General features: G+C 35.6%; 1 protein-coding gene across 3 annotated transcripts in view; it reads left to right on the top strand.

Annotated features, from left to right (window-relative positions):
- UHRF2 (ubiquitin like with PHD and ring finger domains 2) overlaps nucleotides 1-24,479 on the top strand; it is a 77,009-nt gene extending 52,530 nt beyond the window's left edge. For 2 of the 3 annotated variants that reach the window (XM_077911904.1, XM_077911902.1), the window contains 10 exons: nucleotides 2,625-2,748; nucleotides 3,005-3,112; nucleotides 5,365-5,469; nucleotides 11,054-11,160; nucleotides 14,546-14,708; nucleotides 15,390-15,530; nucleotides 17,200-17,296; nucleotides 17,475-17,632; nucleotides 22,411-22,509; nucleotides 23,452-24,479. In XM_077911904.1, the coding sequence (XP_077768030.1) occupies nucleotides 2,625-2,748; nucleotides 3,005-3,112; nucleotides 5,365-5,469; nucleotides 11,054-11,160; nucleotides 14,546-14,708; nucleotides 15,390-15,530; nucleotides 17,200-17,296; nucleotides 17,475-17,632; nucleotides 22,411-22,509; nucleotides 23,452-23,598 (1,249 nt within the window). In that variant the 3' untranslated portion in view covers nucleotides 23,599-24,479. The remainder of the gene's footprint in view (nucleotides 1-2,624; nucleotides 2,749-3,004; nucleotides 3,113-5,364; nucleotides 5,470-11,053; nucleotides 11,161-14,545; nucleotides 14,709-15,389; nucleotides 15,531-17,199; nucleotides 17,297-17,474; nucleotides 17,633-22,410; nucleotides 22,510-23,451) is intronic. The other variant, XM_077911903.1, reaches the window with a different exon arrangement.
- The last annotated feature ends 417 nt before the right edge of the window (nucleotides 24,480-24,896 follow it).

Raw genomic sequence — 24,896 nt, forward strand, 5'->3', positions numbered from 1 at the left:
CCCTCACAGTTCCATAACTTTACATTTTCAGGAACTTCACTACTGTAGTTCTCAAATTGCCATTAGTGGGTCATTCTCATTAGTATCCTGGAATCTATTGTATTCCAAACACACAGACCCTCTTCTCTTCATCCCATTTCTTTGCTTCCTTTTATGGCAAAGCTTCTGAAGAGCTCTCTGCATTGATTTCCACTTCCTCTCTTCCCATTCATACCTTGGCTCTCCAGTTGGACTTTCCTTCCACAGCTACACTGTACTTATGTTAGCCTCCAAGACACTTTCTGTGTTGCCAGATCCAGTGGTCACTTCTAGGTCCTTTTGTTACTTGTACTTCTCAACTCCCTGTCTTTATAGGTTGTATGATACTATATGACCTAATTTTCATCATACTCACTTGGCCTGTCCTTCTTCATCTGTTTTCTCCTATCAGATTTGAGTTTTCCATAGCACTACTCACTTGGCTTTTTGTCTCCGTGCTTGTTCCCTGGATGACCTCCTCCAGTCATGAGACTTTAAATATCAAGCTAACAAGGTTTTAAATTTTTCAAGATCCTTGTATCTAATCTTCCCTGAGCTCTCTATTCCTGTATTCATTCAACTGTTTACTTCATGGGCATCACAAGATTAGTCCAAATGGAGATCTTGATTTCCATAAATACATGCCCTAAAATCCTGCTTCTTCCTCAGTCTTCAGTAAATGCTGTAATTATCTACTTACTCAGGCTGAAAAGCTAAACTTCATGTTTGATTCTCTCTTCATCCTCCTCATGTATTCTACATATAATACATGAGTAGGTCTTGTCAGTTCTCTGTCCTCTTTCTCCACTCTCCCCCTTCAGTCCAAACCAGCACTTCCCTGAAACTGCATAATAAATGCCTGACTATGCATTGCTTTACCAGCTATACTTTCTCCCATAACAGCAGCACGATCTTATTTAGTCCTGAATCCGGTTACTCCTCTCTCTAAAACCCCCTCATGTCTTCCTCTTGCACTGAGATGGCATGTGCTTAGGTTTTCTTCAGACTTGGCCCTGCCTGATGTATAACCTCATTGCTTATTTCTGTGCAGTTTATTTTGCTAAACTTCAGACCCACCCACCTTCATGTTTTTCAAGCATACCATTCTCAGGACTTTTCTACTTGATGATGTCTTTTTGCCCATAATGCACTCCCTGGCTTCTTCATAGGACTGATTTCCTTTGGTCTTAACTGTAATAGCACCTCAAACTACTCTATCTAAAGACACATACCGGACGAGCACTGGGTGTTATACTGCGTGTTGGCAAATCGAACTCCAATTAAAAAAATATACAAAAAAATAATAAGAACACATACCATTTCTAATCACTTAGCACCCACATAACCCTGATGTATCTCCTTTATAGAACTTTCTGAAATTGTTTCACTATATGTACTAGTTTTCTTTACTCTGTACAAACATTCTGATCAGTTATCCCCAGCACCAAAATGGTGCCTGATATATCTTTTTTATTTCTCCAAATCCAGTTGTTCACATGTTCAACCTCTGAACTAATTTTCTCACCAGAAATGGTATCTGCTTTGCCCCTACATGCACTGATGAAATTATAGTTTTAGAGGTTAGCACATTGGGTAAAATCTAGTCTTAAGAACAAATTAATTTTTTGAATCCTCCTGATTTCCCAATTAGAAGGGGTTTTACTTAATAATATTTATTACCTTCTCCTGTATTTTAATTTTTTGCCTTGATTTTGCATCTATATATTACAACCTAATTAATTTTCTTAGAATCAGGGACAGAATTAGGTTTTCTTTCCTCTAGTACTAAACAAAATATTTTGTAATTAAGCAGTCAGAATTACTGGTGGGCATAGATGTCTTTTTTGCTCTAGAGACTATATGGAAAAATAATTAAAACGGAAAGCATAGGCACATTAACGATTAATGAGGGGGCAGTGGCCAGTTGATCTTTGTTCAAGTTTGCATTCCTTGGTGATATAGGCAGCTTCATCTGATTCTACAGACTTATTTATACTTTGCTTTTTAGGAATGATTTAAGGTAGCTCATAATGATAAACAAATTATAGTAGTGTGACCAACTGCAAATAGGCTAAAAGACAAAAAGTATAGGAATTAAAATAGAACCTAGAGATAAGGCTTATATAAACAAGCATCCTTGGATCCTGTATATTATATCTGATAGATTATACATTTTTGACTTTGAGAGTTTTAATAACCGTTTTAGATGGAGATGTAACCAATTCATTTGCATCATTAAATATTCAGTCTAGGATCATCTATTCTTGCTACTTCTGTATTAATAATTAGGAACTTCAAATGAATAAATTCTATTCTCCAGGTTAATGATAAGATCAGAGTTTATAGTACTATTTGAGTTGGACAGCTTTGTCTGGCTTTTGAATAATCTTTTACATTCTTTAAAGGAATGATAAGGTTTTGGTTTGGGATTTTTTTCCTGCTAGCTTAACCATGTAAATATTTTGAAAAGTTTAATATTTAAATGCCACCTGAAGATCTGTGATATGCACCAAGTATTACATCTTAAAATTTGTTCTGACCTAGAAAGGCCATTCTGTCACTGCTTTAATAATATGGTATTATCAAAATTCCTTTTTATTTTAAAGGTATTGTCCTTCTTGTAAAACTGATTCCAGTGAGGTTGTAAAGGCTGGTGAAGGACTCAAGATGAGTAAAAAGAAAGCAAAGATGCCATCAGCTAGTACCGAAAGCCGGAGAGACTGGGGCAGGGTAAAGAAGAAATTCTCCTTTTCCTCCTAGTTGTAACGTTTATAACTGTAATGCAAGTTATAACGTTTCAATACCAACAGTAGTAGTGATATAAATTACATTTTCTATCTCAAAAAGATTAATAAATTATTGTTTACTTTTGCTATAACTGTTACGTTAATTATATAAGTAGGTTTCTATTTTATTCTCATGGGAACTAAGGGCTTTAATATTTGACATAACTAGTTTCTCAAACAGCTTATTTGTTAACTTGTAGGGAATGGCCTGTGTTGGTCGCACTAGAGAATGTACTATTGTTCCTTCTAATCATTATGGACCTATTCCTGGGATTCCTGTTGGATCGACATGGAGATTTAGAGTTCAGGTATGTTTTATATTGGCTTTTTGAAAGGGTGAAGTTGGAGATAGTTAAAACTGTAGCATTGTCAGTATCTATTGATTACAAGTGGACTAAATAGTGTTAGAATGAAAGATTCTCTATAGGATGTGTAAGCTCTTCCTTATACTTTAAGACAGAGGGCCATACATTATGGAATTAGGCATCACCTATGCCTTTTCATCACTTAGTTTTAATGTTCTGAAAGTTAACATTATTGTTAAGCTTTCTAGAGGATTTTTTTTTTTGCTAAGAATTTAATATTTGAAAATATTAAATTTTTTTTTCTTTCTGTAAGTTCTCATTTAATGTCATTGAAGTTCAAGAAAGCTTGCTTCAGGTGTTTTGCCCGGGGCTTATCCTTTTGAATGAATGTTAAGTTGTTGATCAGAGGAAGTGACCAGATAACCCAAGGATAAAATTACTTCTCTCTTCATCTTGAAGGCTCTATTGTATTCATTTCTAACTTCTTGTTTAGAATGGTTTTATCATTATAGAGAACTTAAAAGTTTTTCATCTTTTTGTCTCAAAGATAACCACTTAAAATAGTTGTTTCTACTGCTTTTGTCTTCATATTTTAGTTTATGAACTTTTTTCTATGGAAGATGAGCATTTAGTTGAACACATTCTTTGTTTTCCCATCCTTGCAATGGTTATATTATAATTTTGGCTAAATCCATATGCATGTTTTATAGTATGACTTTAGCTCTTTAAATACAGTAAAAAAAAAAAAACTACAAAGAAATATAAATAGAATAAAAAGTACACTTAGTATATTCTTAATTGCCTTGTTTGTTTGCTTCATTTTTTTGTATCCTTGTTACTAATTTATTCCCAAACTCTAAAAGCTCTATTGATACAGTCTCAGATGAGTTTAAGGTTGTTGGCCTGAGCACAACTACAAGGATGGATTTGCCATTTAGGAAATGGGGAAGAGTTAGATTTATTTTCATCAGAGTTGGTGAGGTTGGGAATCCAGTGGTCCTGTCTTCTTCTGGAGTACCTGGTGTTTTCAAGGTCTAAACTTGGGTTCTAATGCTTTTATTAGCTCTCATTGGCTTCTAATGTATGTCTTTCCCTACCCTACTGTGCAGGCTTGGATTTCAGTTTCTTTTTCTCTAAGAACAATAATATGATAAATAATTCTAATACTTAGCTCAGGGATTTTGAAGTACACAAAGTGACACTGTTTTAGTGAACCAAAATTGAAGATATGTGGGAAGAAGCAGTAGGCCAGTGGAGTAATAGAATAGCATGAATAAATTTAACATATTAGGAAGCATGTGTGGATAACATGGCATAGTTTTGGCTCAAACATATATGTTCTATGAAGGAGAAGCTGGGATAAGAGTTAAGGCTGAGAAAGTAGGTAGGAGCCAGACTGAGAGAAGGTAAATATGTAATACTTGGGGCTTACTATACAATATGACCATTTAATTATGATTTAAGCAGTTGAATATTAAAAAGCAGATTTGTTCTTCAAAGTATCCTTCTGTTTGTAATGGGTAGAATGGGGTTTGAAGGGAAAAACTGGAGGCAGTGAAAAAGGATGTTTATAGCATTCATGACTCAAACTAAGATTACAGCAGTTGAGTAGAAAAAGATGTATTTGAGAGATTTAGGAGATTGAATCAGCAGTATTTGTGACCAAAATAGGTTTGAAGAATAGTGGAGAAGAATGAGTCTAAAATGACTGTTGCCTGGGATGGCTGGGCTGCTCAGGATGCTCAGTTAAGCATCCTATTACTTGATTTTGACTCAGTTCATGATCTCAGGGTCATGAGATTGAGCCCCTGCTTAAGATTCTGTCTCTCCCTCTCCCCTTCCCCCACTTATATGAACTCTCTCTCACAAAAAAAAGAAAATGATTCTTGGCCTTCTGATGTGGCTAGCGAGCAGTGCCATAATTAGGAGAAGAAATAAGATAGGAAGGCATCTGGACCACTGATAACAAATTCTATTTTACCCATGTTTTGTTGTAATGACCAGTAGACATTAAATGATAATTATTTAATAATTATTTTGAAACTCGATATTGGGTCTGAGCAGTTTTAAGGTCATCAGCCTTAGTACCTAAGGGATATATGGTTGGGGAAAAAATAAGATTGGTGAGCAGAAAAGAACTGTAAATGACATTCAGTTCTTAGTTGGAAGCCCTTAGGCTCCAAGAATACATGTGAAAACATTTTGTAAATATAACGACTATTCAAAAGTATTTTGAGACTCTCTTTATTTCATAGGTGAGCGAAGCAGGTGTCCATCGGCCACATGTTGGTGGAATTCATGGTCGAAGTAACGATGGGGCTTATTCTCTTGTCCTTGCTGGTGGATTTGCAGATGAAGTAGTAAGTCATGATACAGTTTTGTTCTTTAGAACTTGTCCTGATCCTTCAGTAAAATGCAGAAGCTTTTTCTCATATATATCAAATCCCATCTTTATTTTTAGCATAGTTTTTATGGTGAAGTGGTCACTTCTATAGAAATTACAGGATAATGGGATCCCTGGTGGCTCATCAGTTTGGTGCCTGCCTTTGGCCCAGGGCGTGATCCTGGAATCCTGGGATCGAGTTCCACATCAGGCTCCTTGCATGGAGCCTGCTCTCCCTCTGCCTGTGTCCCTGCCCCTCTCTCTTTCTCTCTCCCCCCCCCCCCATCTCTCTGTGTCTCATGAATAAATGAATAAAATCTTTTTTTTTTTTTTTAATAAAATCTTTAAAAATAAATAAAAATAATTTTTTTTAAAAATTACAAGATAAATCAATTGGCAGTCTTTAATCTTTATATGTTCTGATTTATTTATATTTGTGGTAACTGTGGCAATAAAAATACATTCTCTGTAGAGTTCATCTTCTTAAACTTATTTTGGGATATTGTAGATTGGCATGTAGCATTATAAATATTACAGAGGTGCCCTTTACCCATTTCACCCCCAGTGGTGACATCTTGCTAAACTGTAGTACAATATCACAACAGGATATTGACATTACATTTCAGGTCACTGAAAATTTCCCTTACTACACGTGTCCCTCATGTTGCCCTTTGATAGCCACACGTACTGTATCTGCCCTCCCTTAAATTCTCCTTAACCCTGACAACCACTAATCTGTTCTCCATTTCTATAATTTTGTTACTTCAAAAATTTTTATAAGTAGAGGAGCACATGGGTGACTCAGTTAAGTATCTAACTCTTGATTTCCACTTGGGTCATGATCCTCAGGGCCATGGGGAGGGGGAGCCCTGAGTGGGCCTCTGCACTGAGTGGAGAGTCTGGTTGAGATTCTCAGTCTCCCTCACCCTCGGCCCCCTCCCCTCCCTCACTCTGGTGCACATATTCTTTCTCTCTCTCAAAATCTTTTAAAAAAGTTTTATAAGTGGAATCATATAGTGTATGACCTTTGGGAATGGCACTTTTCACTCAGCACAAATTGTGGCATATATTAATAGTTTATTCTTTTTTATTGCTGAGTAGTATTCCATGCTATAGGTCTGCCAAAATTTGTTTAACCACTCTTTGAAGAGCATTCAGATTGTTCCAGTTTCTGAGTTTTACAAATAACTGCAATAAACATTTGGGTACAGGTTTTTTAATAAATATAAGTCTTCATTTCTCTGATAAATGCCTAGAAGTGCATTATGGGGTTATAAGGTAGTTGAATGTTTAGTTTTTTAAGAAACTGCCAAATTGTTTTCCAGAGCACTGTACCACTTTACATTCCTATTAGCTGTGTGTAAGTGATCCAGTTTCTCTGCATTCTTGTCCTCATTCAGAGTTGTTGCTTTATTTTACTTTAGCCATTCTGATAGATATGTAGTGAGATCTCATTGTGGTTTTAGTTGATAATTCCCTAATGGCTGGTGATGATGGATGTGATTTGCTTTTTTGCTATGTGTATAGCCTCTTTGGTGATATATTTTTATCTTGCCCATTTTCTGATTGAGACATATTTAGTTTTTTTTCTGGTATTATTTGAATATGTAGTTTGCAGGTATTTTCTCCCAGTCTGTTTCGTTGGTTTGTTTCAATGGTATATTATAATGATGAATTAAAGCAACTATGTAGAGGCTAAGATGTATGTTTTCAGACAAAGGTAGAAAAGTTTGCCATTTTTCTGACAGGCAGATTTGGCAGTATATTTACATTAGCATGGCAAAGGAAACTGAAGATGGAAATATGCAAGGTAATTATTTGAGTACTTATTTAACATGCATATTTTTAAGCTGTATTTTTCAGAAATACAAGGATGTTGTATGTTTTTTTACAGTTGGCACTTAATTTTTTTTTTAAGGCTTTTTAAGGAGACAGGCCAACTAAAAGTGGGATCTTTTCAACATGTTTTTAGCATCGAGCCAGTTGTGTTTGATCTGGTCTCTGACATTTGTGTGTGAGACCTTGGCCTAATTGTTTTACTCCAGTAAACCTCAGTTTCCCCGTGTGTAAAATAGAAAAAATAGTATCACCATTTTATATCAAAATTCTTGATATTAAATGAGGTAATTTATGTAGAATTAGTATATAACAAGGATTCAAACAATTGTATTGTCTGTAGCAGAAGCTTATCTTAATATACAAAATATAAACATGTGGAAGTGAAAACAAGTACCAAGTTGAATTGGGATGGTTATTATTCCCGTTTTCCTCATCTTTTGAATATAGTTACTAGTCAAACATTAAACATTTGTAGAGAAAAGTACTGTTGAGCTTTTAATTATGGGTCTTAAGCAATTAACTCAGTCAATTAAATAATGTAACGGTAATTCATTTTGGAACTAAAACACATGGGCTTAGATTGCCAGCTAACATGTATCTGGAGATGTTAATATATTTTATAATCAATTTCAATCTTTTGATCTCTTAGTGCAGGCAGGTCATATCTACAGAAATAGAAGGAAATGTGAATAAATTTTTCTCATTTGAGAAAAAAATTTGTTTTGAAACCATTAGTATAACATTCATGGAGCCCATGATCCTTGTTCTGTTCAGATAAATGGAAGTGAAACTACTGAATACCTGTTGATAAACTAGTTAATATTTTAGTCTAGTAATTTGACAATCAAATGCTAGTTTTAGTGCCCTTTGTTAGGGTGACCTTACATGAGGAATGAGGACCCAGAAAGATGATCTGCCTTTTATAATTGTCCTGAGAAGTAGTTTGCTCAGTGATCAGGAACAGATTCTGAAACCAAACTCTCTGGGTTTGTGTCCTGGTGCCATCTCTTACTAGTTTTAAATGACCTTATGCAAGTTAATGAACCTCTGCCTCATCTATAAAATAAGGCAGAGGGAAATTAAAAATTACTTACTTCATAGGGTTAATGTGAATATTAAAAGAATCATGTGTATAATGCTTAGCCTAACTTCACACAGACACAGAGTAAATGCTAGGTAGGTATTGTTATCAGCAGTAGTGGTAGTATCCGGTTTTGCAAACAGGCATATTTTTTAAAAATTTATTCATGAGAGAGAGAGAGGCAGAGATGCAGGCAGAGGGAAAAGCATACTCCCTGGAGGGAGCCAGATCTGGGACTCAATCCCAACACCCCGGAATGATGCCCTGAGCTGAAGGCAAACACTCAACCACTGAGCCACCCAGGTGTCCCAAACATAAGGGATATTATGAGAGAAACTGGCAGAGATTAAAACTGTATTCTAGATAGCTTTGAATTAAGGAATCATTAAAGGTGTCTGGGAAAAGTTTAATGATCTTAACTATGCTTTAGGATATTTACCTTATAGTCTTTGGTCACAGGTACTGAGAAGATTGAGATAAAGGTCTTTTGCTTGATAAAAGTGATGACAGGAATGGCAGCATCCACCTTACTGTGTTAGGCAGCTACTTTACAACTTGAGAGAAGAGTTGAGATTGGGAAATTGAGTCACTCTGGGGCAGTATAGTATATCTCCTATAGCTGATGTCTTCTTATGTGATGAGGTATTTCCAGATAAGCAGTCTTCTTTAGGCTATTGACCCATAGGGATACAACTTTGTGGAGTATGGACTAGAATAAGTGACAAATTTGGGCTGATCATTTTTCCTTAGGGAAATTAATCTGAACTAATATATTGGCTGAGCTCTGACAGTCTAACAATTCTTTTTTCCCCCTAATAATTAAGGGTTTCTGTCAGTATGATGATTGAAGTATAGATGAGTTAATGACATAGAATTTTAAGTACCCTTACTTGATTATTTGCGTTTTGAAAACAATAATCAGAAACTTTCATTTTTGTTCTTTCATTTTAAACACTACTGAGCTTAGGTTGCTCTCCTAGTCACAGTACCTTTTCCTTTATAGCACTACGACAAGTGTAAGTTGACAGGGTTATGAATATGAACTTTGTGAAGTCCATCCAGATACCATTTGGAAGACTGTTTCTGATTAAGAAGTGTTCTGGGCTTGTAGTTTATCAGATTTCCTTCAAATGGAATACACACTAAATATGAAATTCATTAATGCCTTAGTCTTTAAAATGTAGTCTTCAATATTAGATGAATAAAAAGTGAAGTCAAGACTTTGGATAGATAAAAACATTTTTTAAACCATGAGATTTGGGCAGCCCGGGTGGCTCAGCGGTTTAGTGCCGCCTTTGGCCCAGGGTGTGATCCCGGAGTCCCAGGATCGAGTCCCATGTTGGGCTCCCTGCACGGAGCCTGCTTCTCCCTCTGCGTGTGTGTGTGTGTCTCTCTCTCTCTCTCTCTCTCTCTCTGCGTGTGTGTCTCTCATGAATAAATAAAATCTTAAAAAAAAAAAAAAACACATGAGATTTTAGTTATGACTTAATCCAAAGGAAAAAAAGATGCAAAATAATTGACCTTTATTATAGACAAGGACTTAGTAGGGAAAATTCTGTTATCTTAAGTTCAGCCTAATAAAATCTTGAAATGAAGAAGAAGCACTATTGGGTGGGGGAAATGGGTGAAGAGGAGTAGTAGGAGGTACTCTTTCTATAACCGGAATACAAGGCACAGCATAACGAGTACAGTCAGTGGTATTGCAATAGCACAGTATGGTGACAGTAGCTATATTTGTGGTGAGCATAGCATATTGAATATATGCACTTGTTGTATCACTATGTTATACACCTAGACTTAACAATGTGCATCAACTGTAATCAGAAAAAAAAAAAAAACACCACTATTTTGATGTTAGTAGAGTTAATTTGTATACTCTTACTCTTCTCAATTCATTTTGAATACTGAATCAAATAGAGACTTAGTAATATTAATATAAATTTGTAGCTATCACAGAGGTATTTGTGGTCCTAGTTTATGTAAGATCTACTTCCTTTGGCATGTTTTTTTTTTCTCATATTTAGTAGACACTTTATACAAATTTTACTTTTTAAATTCTTTTCCAATGTTCTTTATAATGATAGGCAGTTATTTCACCTGAAGGTAGTTTGAGTGAACCTATACAGTATGAAATGTGGGGAATTTACTATGCTGTTAGGATTTTAATTTTGAAGTTGTTTTGTTTTGTTTTGTTTTTTTTAATTTTGAAGTTTAACAGCAAACTTGAGTATGGCATAGATTGCTGACAGGAAATCAGATATGAAGTATTTACTAAAATGGTAGTCTATAAAAACCTATAAGATAGTATTGATGTTTAATACATTGAATTAAATGAAACAATATTCCTAATCCATAAGATCTTATTTTGTAACATTCTAGAGATTATTCAATTATATATATAAGAATGGCCACATTTGGAGGTACTGGAAGTTCTAACTTTAAAATGATCAAGTGATATATAACTTGAAGATATACTACATACACAGCTGCATTTGAGATACTTTGGCAAATATCTCTCAACATACCTTGAGAGAATGTGTAAATTCATAACATCCTAACCAGATGTTCTCACAGTAAAATAAGAATCGGCAAGAATATACTTGGGTTTAGGTATCTTAATGCTGAAAATCTTTTCCTGTAGGACCGAGGTGATGAATTCACATATACTGGGAGTGGTGGTAAAAATCTTGCTGGTAATAAAAGAATTGGTGCACCGTCGGCTGATCAAACATTAACAAACATGAACAGGTACTCTTTATTAGAGTTTGTAAAGACTATTTGGGCTTTGTATAAAAGTTTGATTATAGTAATATAATTTGTAAGTTAGACTGTAGGGAAGAATCTTAAATTAAGAGTTAAAAGATCTAAATTTAAAATCCCATTACCTTATTATATAATTGTATGTAAGCATTCTAACTTATGTCTTCATACTGTTTTTTAAATGACATAATTCCCAGTCTTAATATATGTGCTTTGTATTTGAAAACATGTTAAAACATTTGAAGGAAGGGAACCTTAATAACTGAAATTGAGGACAAGGTGGCATTATCTACTACCCCATAGGTCAAAGTAATGTTTTACTCAACACAGATTTATCTTTTAAAGTAATAAACTTCTTTTTAAAGGAAACTCACTAGTGAAATACGTTTATTTTTGGGAGCCACATCAGATAACTTAATCAGAACCACACTCAGGGTGCTTTTAGAATTTATAATACTGTCTTTTAAGTGTTATAAAAGAGAATGCTTAGTTATAAAAGTGACCTTTTTCTAAGTACATACTCATAAAGCATTACGAAAAGAGCCACCTTGTGCAACTTTGTTCTATAGGAGTATTAATGATATTCCAACTTCATGGAAACAAAAAAAATGACTTCAAAATGTTTTTATATGCATGCTAGTAGCAGTAATAAAGTGAACCAAATCATATAGCAATGACCATACTATAACTTGTCATATTGATAATTTTTGATCAATTTCATAAAGTTGAAATTTCTATATCCTATTGTTAAAGGTGTTTTATGGATTATTGAGTAAAAATGAGTATTTTTCTTTCTTGAGTCTAAATCACTCGGTTTTAAGTAGTGTGCCCTTAATTTCTGATTACCGTGTGAAGTAAAGAATATGCCAGTATGATTTCAAGAATTTGTTGCATACCAAATTATATACAGTCTGTTTTTTATGTCTTCCTTCTATATTATTTCTGACAGTAGGATTATTTAACTGAACCAGCAGAGGAGACAGGTCAGATTTGCTGGTGAAAACATTCCTGAGGCAGGAATCCAGTCCCCAGCTAGTCTTTTTCTAGCAAAATAGCAGCTCTTCAGTAGGAATGATCTTGAAAGTAATTAGAGATATTTTGATGTATTTTTGTCAGTGAAAGTGCAAAAGGGCTTGAATTTGCAAAGGGGCTTTTTCAAGTTGTCAAATCTGAAAATTATATTTACCTTTTAATAATTATTTTGCTTGAATGAAGTTTGTTTACTAACTACCTGTACTTGTAATATACATGGTAAATATTTTCCAAGCTTTTAAAGAATCAAGTATAACCCTGTGTACCATATGTTATATAATCTTATTAGGAAATAATTGACAAGTAGTAAAAATATTTATATTGAAAGGAAGGTAGTAAATATAAAATACTAACTCCAAACCATTTAGGATTGACTTAACATAGGGACTCTGACATCCATTCAGTAAGTTAATACATGAAAAGCTTTGAGTACGCATTGTGATTATAAAGACCTCTGGGCAAGGATACCTGTATTTTTTATAAACATGAAAACTGAGATGAAAGACCCTTAGTTCTGACACATATTATACTCTTTCCTAATATATGGTCAAGTTCATTTTTGCTTCTCCACTAAAAGGTAGTTTGGCGCCTGCTTCTTGCTTTGAGAAGTTTGTTCCTATTTCTTCTCAGCTCTTTCATTTATGAAACTGAAGAGGGCAGCAAGGTAACCTGTCCTTCCTTTATCAGGGCAGTTACAAGCAATTGATTGAACTGTAGAGTTATGAAAAAGCCTTGTTTCACCTAGTTTGATCTTCCTGGATTCTTCACATACTTAGGTGAAGCTAGAAGTGAGTTATTTATGCCAGTTAGCGGTGACAGTCATTCTGAATGAAGGTGCCTGTAAGCACCAAAGTATTCCCCTCATTAATATCAAAAGAGTATTTGTCCTTTTCCTAGCTCTTTGAGATGAAGCATGTATATCTTAATAGGTATTACATTAATAAGATGGAATACTAGCCCTAGAAGGTTGGCTACATTTTCTTCTACCTCTGAGAGATTTTAATGGATCTCCCTTTGAGATGAAAAAGATAACTTGGTCAACTTTAACTATTTGACCACATTTATAAGACTTCTTTTTTTTTTTTTTAACAAAACACTTCATTTACTTTAACAATATAACTGATCAAGAGATTTGAGTAGATTAGACATTTGGTCATGAGGCCTTTTTTTGTGTTTTTTTTGGGTTTTTTTGGTTTTGGGTTTTTTTGTTTTGTTTTGTTTTTGTTTTGTTTTGTTTTTAGCCTTCATAAAAAGAATTATACCTTGAAAAAGTACTTTGTATCATATCTGAATTTACCAAATTCGGGGTGTGTGTGTGTGTGTGTGTGTGTGTGTGTGTGTGTGTGTGTGTGTATTTTAATCTTATATGTTCTCAGTAGTTTCTTTTCACTGAAGTTAGGAAGTAGATATCTGAGAAGAAGAAAATAATTTTAAATAGATTCTAGTTTGGTGGGTTTTTTGTTTTGTTTTGTTTTGTTTTTTGGGGTTTTTTTTTGTTGTTGTTGTTGTTGCTGTTTTTGTTTTTTGGCAGGACTAAGTTCTCCCAAGAAAGGTCTTCTAACATAACCTTACTGATTAATTACTAAGTGAGTACACATACTAAGGAAGCTTCAAATAAATCAGGCGCTTCGCCCTCAGTGTTCCTCCTTGTTTATGTGTCATTGTAAAAATAGTGATCTGGAGGAGCCAAAAATCTGTATCGTCATGACTTAATACAGGCATTTGAATGCTTCAGTTTTATTTAAACTTTTTACTGGAAGTCTTTTTAAACGATACTCTCATATTAAATTTGTTCTTTAATAGCTTCTAAACATTAAGGAATCTCTCTCGTCTGGAATGTGGAAAGTAGACTTAGAAAGGTCATTTGTAAAAAAAAAAAAGAAAAAAGAAAGGTCATTTGTACCTTGCTGACAAATTTATTTTCCTGAATTTCTTTCTACATTATTCCAGCAATTTACCTCACTCCCTTATCAAAAATAAATACTACAACAATCACTTGCTTTAGTTTTCCAACTTTCTCCCTTCCCTCAACAAACGTTATTTTTAAAAAATTCCATGTATTTCTAGTTGTTTTCTATTATACGTGGCACAGATGTTATTACTTTCAGAAGAACCCTACAGGCTATCTGAGAACCAATCCCCTGGCTTGGGGGTGACATCAGAAAACTGATTTGTCTTCTCTGCTGGTGGGGGAAAGCATAATCCTATTATCTGGAATAATATGGAAAGAATCATAGAATCTTAACCATCAGGTAAGGCATAATTCACCTTTTAATTGAGCTAATAATGCGATTATATACTTAAAGATTACTTGGTATAAAGACTTTGTTTTATTTTTTAGGGCATTGGCCCTAAACTGTGATGCTCCATTGGATGATAAAATTGGAGCAGAGTCTCGGAATTGGAGAGCTGGTAAGCCAGTCAGAGTGATACGCAGTTTTAAAGGGAGGAAGATCAGCAAATATGCTCCTGAAGAAGGCAACAGATATGATGGCATTTATAAGGTGCTCTATCTGGCATGACATCTTGTTCGTCATTCTTCCTGGGCTTTCAAGACAGGGTTGCCATGGGGAACTACTCTACTGGGGTGGGCTAAAGGAAACGGTAGATCACCTTAGTTGGTATTTCTACTTTTTCTAGAAATGTAACAGATGCACAAAGTGAGCCTCCTAGCTTTGATGCTTTTCCCTTAATGCTTATTTGAAATCTATAAGGGCAAAGTTAAATTTGGGGTTACAAGTATATATTCTCTATGATAAAACTGTTTGCATAATGTGGCCATTGTAGATACTGATTCTTTACATCTTTATAATTATTTTAATTGTAATAGATTCCAAAGCCAAGCATGTTACAGTTTGTAAAATAGGTTGTTTTCTTTGTTTAAAAAACAGAAGCATTTACTGCCACCATTTTTATCTACTGTTATGCAAGATTCTATTAGTAAGCATAATCCTGTTAATATTTCAAATTTATAGCAATGTGTACTTAAATGGAAACTATCTTAATTAGGAAATAAAGTCAAAGCAATGTTTTAGTGCTTTGAAAAGAAATATCTTTTATTTACTATTCCTATAGCAAAGCAAGTATCTTTTGAAGTTGCATTTAGTTCAGTCAAGTGTAAACTAATAATACATTATGAATAAGCTTAAATATTAAATCTCAAACTACAAAATACTATGATTTAGGTGGTGAAATACTGGCCAGAGATTTCATCAAGCCATGGATTCTTGGTTTGGCGCTACCTTTTAAGAAGAGATGATGTTGAACCTGCTCCTTGGACCTCAGAAGGAATAGAACGGTCAAGGAGACTTTGTCTACGTTTACAGGTTAGATTACATTTGTCTAGGCCACTTGTATGTTCACAAAAACGCATACCTCTGTAGTATCTTTGTGCCTTAACACTGGATACAACTCACAGCAATCAATCAGTAGACTGTAAGGGGTGAGGAATGAAATCATGCAAGTATGCAGGAGGAAAACAAGTAAAAAGGTAGCATTCTCGGGTGTCAAAACTCCCCTAAGACCAACCATTGTGCTTGGGAAAACCTGGGCCTTTAATGAAAAGTAAAATATTTCCAATTCAATTTGGAAATGACTTGAAGAATGAGGGAGAGGGGTACATAAAATTTACATAAAGGAGGCCTTAAGAAGGGACATGTATTCTAGAGGGCACGGGGTATGTTTCTGGTAGGGGAACGGGGAGGTGGCTTGAAAGAGTGGTCTGCTTCCTACCCTTCTCACTTTTCCTCACCCCTTTTTTCTCTTCCCCCTCAAAGCTGCTTCCCTGTCCTGTCACCACCTTTAGTGCTTTGCCTTTTTTTTCCCCTTTGCCCATGTTCAGCTGTTAACCCATATAAGACTTTGTTGGTTTTGTGTGCATAATGGATGGTATGGCTACATTCCCCATCCACTGCCTATGCACCCTAGACTGTCCCTGACACTGACTTCAGAGCATGGTTTGAGTTCATCCTCCATCATTCCCCATTGTTGTGCTTCCTGTAAAGACTACCAGCTTTTCATTTCCCCTGGCTCTGCCCACACTGCATGTGTAGGGGCTGAACTATGGGCAAGTGTCTGACCACCCAGGCAGGTGAGTGTGTGTTTTCTAGTGCAAGTCTGTCTGTTTTTGTTCTCTTTTTAAACTTGTAGAATTAATTGTTTCATTAAGTAAATGAGACCCATCAGCTGCTAAAATAACTGCCAAAATAATTCTTTTTATAACTTATTAAATCCATTTTCAAAAGATTTTTTTAGATTCATTGTTCAGCAGAGCAATGTTCTAGAAAGGTTAGATGTGAAACTGTAAGCAGAAGCATGTAAGCCCATCTACTGTGATAAGTTAATAATGTTGATGGGGCCTGAAACATGTTAAGCTTTAAATATCAGGGTTATCTACAAAGCATGCCCCCCCCCAAAAAAAAAATGGGTATCCAATAAAACACAAATAGGTAGAATTTATTCCTTAAAATCTGACCTTTAGCTGATAAAGAATTCAGTAATTTAGTGGCTTTAGGTCTTTTAAAAGCCCCATTTCCCCTCTTATTTTGGGAGATAAGAAATTTGGCCCTTAATGTTGGGAGGGTGGGAGTTGTTTTCTTTTTTAAAGATTGGATCCACAACTGAGTGTAATACCATCTGTATGAGGACTATCCTGTGCTCTCTGGTTGATCTCTTCACTTTATATCTAGATTCTTCTCTTAAACTTTTTAAGCCACTTAGGCAAATCTGCTGAAAACTTGTGTTTCTTTTAGAGCTGAAACTAAGATCATTATTTTATGAAATGGAATATCTTAACAGTCAAAACTACATGGTCTTACACTGAATTGGGGATATTGATGGTCTTCTGTCCTTTAAATGTCTGTTTCCTATATATAAAGTCAGTTTAGGAAAAATATACTCTTACCCCTCCCCTTTTTAATTTCTCAGCAGCATCTAGAAACCACCCCGTTCTCTGTGAAGCTTAAATCTATATTGTACTTTCCCCCCCCCCCTCAGTATCCAGTAGGTTACCCTTCAGATAAGGAAGGGAAGAAGACTAAAGGACAGTCAAAGAAGCAGGCCAGTGAGGCCTCGAAAAGGCCATCTACAGATGGTAGGTAATGATTTTGGACATAAATACTGTAAAACATAGTTACTGATAAAAATATTAAGACAATAAATTGAGAAACTCATAAGAAATTAAACATTACTGGTGCCAGTTAACTCTTTGATCTCATAGTTCTGCTTGGAACCACTCATAAGTCTGCTTATGTATTTTTAAATAAATTTAGGTGATTGTCCAAGTGCCTCCAAAGTGTTAAAAACATCAGATTCAGCAGAAGCAGTTGAGGCTTTCCAACTAACCCCTCAACAACAGCATCTAATTAGAGAAGATCACCAAAACCAGAAGCTATGGGATGAAGTGCTTGCATCTCTTGTGGAAGGTCCAGTATGTAAAGGTTTTTTAAATAATGTAATATTAACAAATAGTGAAAATTAATATCCTTACAAGTCAGTCAAAACTTTGTTTTTATGTAATCATCTCATCCAGGGCCACTACCTTTCAGAAATAATCTAAAGTAAAACTTTTAAATGCTTTTTGATTGATTTTAGGCCTCTTACTTTGTTGGTTTGACCTCTCTGTGCCTGAACCTAATCATTTATGTTGAAGGCACCTTTCATGGGAAGAATTTTAAGTTTGTGTAGCACACTTAATTTAAAAACTCATCAGGAAATTTTTTGCTGTAGTTCAAAGTTATCTGATGGTGTAAGTCTTAAGCAATTCACATGCTTAACCTGGTAGTAACAAAAAACAAAAAAATAATGTTGATTTCTTTAAATACTTTATATGTTTTGGATTTTTTTCCCACTTTTTGGTAGTCATGAAATTCTAAAGTGAAAGGAAATTAAAATTGTGTGGATTTTGTTTTGTTAAGCAGTATTAGGCAAATGTTTATCAAATCCTAGAAGCTGGAATTTTCAAATGTGAATTGTCTATTCCTTCTTGGTTCACTTTTATTATGTCTTTAATTATGCTTGAAGTTGGAATATTCCATTTTATTAGATAGCAACCCGTTGCTAGGTGTAATATAGTTACTTTTCTGGGTTTGTTACCTCTGTACAACTATTGTGAGTGAGCTTTAGCCTCCTCTTGAATTTTTATCCTGTCATCTTCTAGTAATTTCTTCCCAATGTTCCCTTTATTTCTGTCTGTGCAATACAGAACTTCTCATGTGTCTGAAATGGGGTTAGTTCTCCCTCTGTCTAAATTTAGAGAGAACTCTGTTTTTGTGTTGCTTTTTATTTGAAAAAATAGTCACCAATATTAAGGAAGAACGTTCCCCGGTACAATTTTTAAACATTTGTATACTCATTTTAAATATATATTTATAAGTTCATATAAAATATATGCTTTTTTAAGATTTTACTTTTAAGCAATCTCTACACCCAGCATGGGGCTTAAACTCAGAATCCCAAGATTGGGATGCCTGGGTGGCTCCGCAGGTAAGCATCTGCCTTCAGTTCAGGGCGTGATCCCAGAGTCTTGCATCAGGGTCTCCTTGAGGAGCCTGCTTCTCCCTCTGCCTCTCTGTGTCTCTCATGAATAAATAAATAAAATCTTAAAAAAAAAACAAAACCCCAAGATCAAGAGTCACATGCTCTACCAACTGAGCCAGATTTAGCCAGGTGCCCCTATTTATTCATTTTATTTTATTTATTTTTATTTTATGTATGTATTTATTTCTGAGTAATCTCTACCCCTAACACAGGGCTCAACTCACAACACCAAGATCAAGAGGCTCATGCTCTACAGACCGAGGCAGCCAGCCAGGTGCCCCTAATTTTTAAGCTTTTAGAGCTATATCAAATACTTTTTTTTTTTTTTTTAAAGGAGAGCACCATGGGTGTTGTGAGGATAGATAGAATCTTAAGTAGGCTCCACAGCCAGTAGGGGGAGCCTGATGCGGGCTCAAGTCTCACAACCCTGAGATCATGACCTGAGCTGACATCTAGAGTCAGATGCTTGACTGACTGAGCTACCCAGGCACATACCCTTCAAATACTCTTTAGATTTATATTGGAGTCATCATTTCCTTTACTTATAAAAGTGAAATGTTGGGTTATTCTTGGTAAATGAGGCTTACATGCTTGGAGGACAGAAGGAAATTAATTTAGTTCTATGTGAAGTGTTAACTTGCTTTTAGCCAAGAGACCCAGGCATAATGAGAATCTGATTCTGGTAAGTCCTTTTCACTTAGAGAAAGCAAGATACAGCCAACAGTTGTTGATCATAGTCCAATTATTCTGATTGGAGAGGATACAGATGGTTAGAGATAACTCAGGTGAGTTCCAGCTCCTTTGTAGGCAGGAGACAAAGTAGTAGATATAGGTGAAGGAAAAGGCCACATAAGTGTACTGGGAAGTTCTTTGGCACATCTGTTGACTGGATTGGACATGTGTATTTGGGCTTCGGTGTGAGACTTTTAATATGTATATCTTGTTTATCAATTAAAAAAAATATTGAAGTAATTATATCCTGTGAGACTTGGCAAACGTATGCAAATCAACACTTGTCAACTCTTCTTTCAGTGTTATTTTTATATGAAATAGTCACCAGTTGACAGTTTTCAAACCACCAAAAAAAAGACAAAATATTCGGTAGGCTGTTATTGGCAGGATCTTACTGCCTGAGATGATTGTGACCTTGCTAGTATACATACATACATCTGGATGTTTATATACTATTGTCATGGGCAGATTTTATGATTTTATAACCAGGAACACATTCATTAAACCAGGAAACTTCAAGTATTAGCTAATGGTGACTTTTAAATAAATGCATATATTTTATATGCTACCCTCTCAGGCCCAAACTGCTTGAGCTACAATGACCTCTGTGCTATATAAATACCAGTTCCTGCTCCTAAGCCATTATACCTTTTCTGCTTCTCTACACCTTCTTGTGGCTCACTCCTTCATTCCTGTAAGTCTCTGCAAAATACTAGTCCTCAGAGAAGCCTTCCCTGACTACCCTTCAGAAACAGCCACTCTTTACTCATGCTTTAATTTGCTTTGTTTGCTCAGTTACTACAATCTGAAATTGATTTTTTTTGTCTTATAGCTTACTGAAATAGCTTACTGAAAGGTATATAAAGTTCCATGAAAATACAGACTTCGCATTTTTATCACCACTACACAGATGAGTACTTGACACATTGTAGGAACTCATAATATTTGTAATACATGTTAGAGATATCATGGAGATACCATAGAAATTATCAGTCATTAACAAAGTAGTGTGTCATGGAGAAGGGTACCTGGTATTAAAGTTTGAGTTTTTTCCATATCTCCTCTAAATGGTATATTCTTTCAGTGTGTTCGGTAATACTTTGTTGATAATTTATATAGTGTTCATAAATAAGTTCCAAGGTAAAACTTCAAAATGAGATCTTTGATTTAATTTGCCTGAAATTCTTGGACATTCTTTTTTTGTTGACCAAAAAAACAGACCTAAAATATATTCTTGTGGGGATCCCTGAGTGGCTCAGCAGTTTAGCACCTGCCTTCGGCCCAGGGTGTGATCCTGGAGTCCCGATATCGAGTCCTACATCAGGCTCCCTGTGTGGAACCTGCTTCTCTCTCTGCCTGTTTCTCTGCCTGTCTCTCTCTCTCTCTCTCTCTCTCTCTCTCTCTCCCCCCCCTCCCCTTCTCATGAATAAATAAATAAAATCTTTAAAATATATATATATATATATATATATTCTTGTACTACCCAAAATAACTGAATGGAAGATTAGCATGTGACTATTCAAAAAAACTACTTACCATTCTAGTTTAAAAGAAACAATTGGGTAAAATGGAACAGTAATGGCTTTTGATGAGCATAAAAGTACCTACCCATTTGATCATCTTTGCTTTAGATGGCTCTGACTTTTTTTTTTCTTTTAAGATTTATTTGGGGGGATCCCTGGGTGGCTCAGCGGTTTGGCGCCTGCCTTTGGCCCAGGGCGTGATCCTGGCATCTCAGGATCTAGTCCCACGTCGGCTCCTTGCATGGAGCCTGCTTCTCCCTCTGCCTTTGTCTCTGCTTCTCTGTGTGTGTGTGTCTCTCATGAATAAATGAATAAAATCTTTAAAAAAAAAAAAAAAAGATTTATTTGAGAGAGAGCGTGAGCACATGGGCGAGCCACAGGGTGGGACAGAGGGAGAGAGAAGCTTTAGCAGACTTCTTGATGTGCTCAGAGCCTGATATGGGGCTTGAGCTCAAGACCCTGAGATGATAACCTGAACTGAAACCAACTATGCCACCCAGGGGCCCCAAGATGGCTCTACTAGACTTTATAATTTAGTCTCAGTTTGAATAAAGATTGGCATTAGGAAAATACGGGATTTTTTTAATATTTGAGTTAAAATACCACAGAAGATAATCTTATGAAAATAAATGTTGATTCTTCACAAAGCATTAGATACAGAGTATTAGTACTTTTATTTTTTTAACTTAAAAAATATTAAAGTAGGGCAGCCCAGATGGCTCAGTGATTTAGTGCTGCCTTCAGCCCAGAGTGCAATCCTTGAGACCCAGGATCGAGTCCCACGTCGGGTTCCCTGCATGGAGCCTGCTTCTCCCTCTGCTTGTGTCTCTGTCTCTCTCTCTGTCTCTCTCTCTCTCTCTCTCTCTCTGTGTCTCTCATGAATAAATAAATAAAATCTTAAAAAATATATATATTGAAGTATGATAACAGCAAAAGACTGAATAAATAATATATGTTCACATACTAGAATACACCAGCGTTTTTTGAAAAAAGATCTGTATGTGCTGACTTTGAGACAAGCTGTCCATGATTGGGTTGTTTTTTTGTTTTTTGTTTTTTTTTCAGGTTTTTATTTAAATTCCAGTTTCTTAACATATGTCTGTGATTGTTTTAAAGGGGATAATAGTCATCTCTGGAATGTGAGGTTTAAGGGGAACGTTCACTTTTTAATGCTGTATATTTTGACTTTGCACCTTTTCCAATCCAATTCTAAGGTTTAAAACTAAGTGTATATCTTAATAGAATGAATAGAGTTTCTTCAATTTTATTTTATATGTTTGCTTATGGTTACCATCATTTTTTTAATATAAAATGTATTATAGTGACAAAGACATTTTTTCCCTAATTACTTAAAATCTTATTACTATTTTATGAAATGCTAACCCTTTTTTCTTCCCCTTGGGTATCATTCTAGAATTTTCTGAAAAAATTGGAACAATCTTTTATGTGTGTCTGCTGCCAGGAGCTAGTTTACCAGCCAGTGACAACAGACTGCCTCCATAATGTCTGTAAAGTAAGTAGATTTCTTTCTCATTTTCCCTTGTTAGGACGAGAAAGCATACACTAACCCCCAAACATGTTTTTAGCATGTAAAGCATATTTCTGTGCAGCAGAACAGTTGTGGAACCTTGTCAGTTAAGAATTAATTCATTACGTTTTGGTGGCAATATTTGTTTTAGTTCTGCAGTAATAGTCAAATATGTATAGTTGGGGTATGTTATATTTGTAGTTATTGAGAAGAGGTTGAAATGGAGAAAGTGTGGTGTCATTGCTGTTTTTTACGTTATAGCTTATATAGGTTTCCTATATTATAATGCAAACTGAAATAATTGCATCCACTTAATGGAATCTAAAACAGATGCTGTCTGGCAGCATGCCCAGAGGAGTTGAATATTATATTATTAGTGTGGTGTGAAGGGAAAAACTGAGTTTTATTCAAACCACGGATGGAGTCCTGCTCTACTGCTCAGTGGTTATGTGCCCTGACCTAACTTCTGAACTTTAGTTTCTTTAGTAAAATGGAAGTAAACCCTCCGCATACTTGTTTGTGCCTGACCTATATTCTGGAAGACACGTCCTACGTTGGTGATTTGATGAAATGTATAACTTAGTTCTGAGCGAGGGAATCCTAAATTTTTTTTAGGTGTTCTATCATGAAAGAACAGGATTAAAATCCAACCTGGAAGATCAAGGTAGTGGAAACCATACATGAATTCTAACACTCTCATTTTATTGGATGAGGAAAAATGAAAGCACACAAAAGTTGGTCATTTACCAAAAGTCTCACAATGTGTGCTAGAAGTAGAACTTGAGTCTGTGTTTGTAGACAAGTTTTCACAGTGCAGATTCATCCTAAGTTTCTAGTTCCTATTTAAAAGTATAAATCATTGACTTTTCTACATACTATTACTCTGATGAAATTGGGTATGTTCTTGTGTTTTTGGTTTTGCCTTAGGATTGCTTACAGCGCTCCTTTAAGGCTCAAGTTTTCTCCTGCCCTGCTTGCCGACATGATCTGGGCCAGAATTATCTCATGATTCCCAATGAGATTCTGCAGACTCTACTTGACCTTTTCTTCCCTGGCTACAGCAAAGGACGATGATTTGTCTACTTCTACTGTGTTGCTCTTGATGGCTTTTTGGACAATAAGGAATCTAAAATGGTTGGGGGGAGCGGGGAGGGTGGAAGCGCAATGGTGGACCATATCTCTCACGTTCTGAAGCAGCTAATCCTCTTTCCTACATAGCCATTATGTTGTTTGTGTAGTAAGAGGCCCATTTCTCAACTGTCTTTTAAATATCAAAAGGTAGTTCCTGTCAGTAACAACTAGTTTTAAATGAGTAAGAAGTCAAAGCCTCAGCTCTAGTTGATATCCAAGTTATGATTTATTTTGCAACTACCTCAGGACAGAAAAGACTTATGGGAATTTTTTAAATCATTGAGTAATTAGTTAAATGAAATTTTAGCTACGCACTGCCTCCCAAATATTAGTTGTGCCTGGTTCGTGTAATTTGATTTTACAGAAAAGGAAATGACACTCAAGATCTTTGGAACGCAGCTTCTGTATTGTGCATAATACATTTTTAATGTCTTCTTCCATTACAATGTGTTTTGCAAGGACAGGTTCATTTTTTAGCCCATTTTGTGAGCGCCATTGTGCTTTTTTCTGGTGTTTTATGCAAGTTGACTACTAATGACTAATGAGAACAATATGAATGCATTGTTGCTGCATTAGTGTAATGTGGTGTGGTTTTGCACTTACAAGAGGTATTCAGATGCTCTAGTTGTAAATGTTCATGAAAGCCTATTCTGTACTAGTCAAACTGCTTTTAGTGAGTCTCACCAGTGGTTTTACATCTGCAGAGCATTGAGGGCTGGGCTGACTTTTGAGAGGAATGAAATTGCTTCATATTGTGACCCTAAATTTTATATTCACTATATTCCCTAAAGTATACCTTAATAAATATTTTATGACCAGAAAAATAGCTCATCTTACTTCATTTATTTACATTTGTCTGGCTAATAGTGAATATTTTTAAGAATTAATCAGTATTTCATATATATACATATATTTTTTTAAGATTTTATTTACTTATTCATGAGAGACAGAGAGAGGCCAGAGAGACATAGGCAGAGGGAGAAGTAGGCTCCTCACAGGAAGCCTGATGTGGGACTCAGCCCTGAACTGAAGGCAGATGCTCAACTACTGAGCCACTCAGGTGTTCCTCATTTTATATTTTAAAACAGACATTTTCTGGGCAGCCTGGGTGGCTCAGCGGTTTAGCACCACCTTCAGTCCAGGGCATAGTCCTAGAGACCCGGGATCGAGTCCTGTGTCGGGCTCCCTACATGGAGCCTGCTTCCCCCTCTGCCTGTGTCTCTGCCTCTCTCTCTGTGTGT

This window comes from Canis aureus, chromosome 10, assembly GCF_053574225.1.
Source record: "Canis aureus isolate CA01 chromosome 10, VMU_Caureus_v.1.0, whole genome shotgun sequence".
In the NCBI taxonomy this organism is placed as follows: Eukaryota; Metazoa; Chordata; class Mammalia; order Carnivora; family Canidae; genus Canis; species Canis aureus.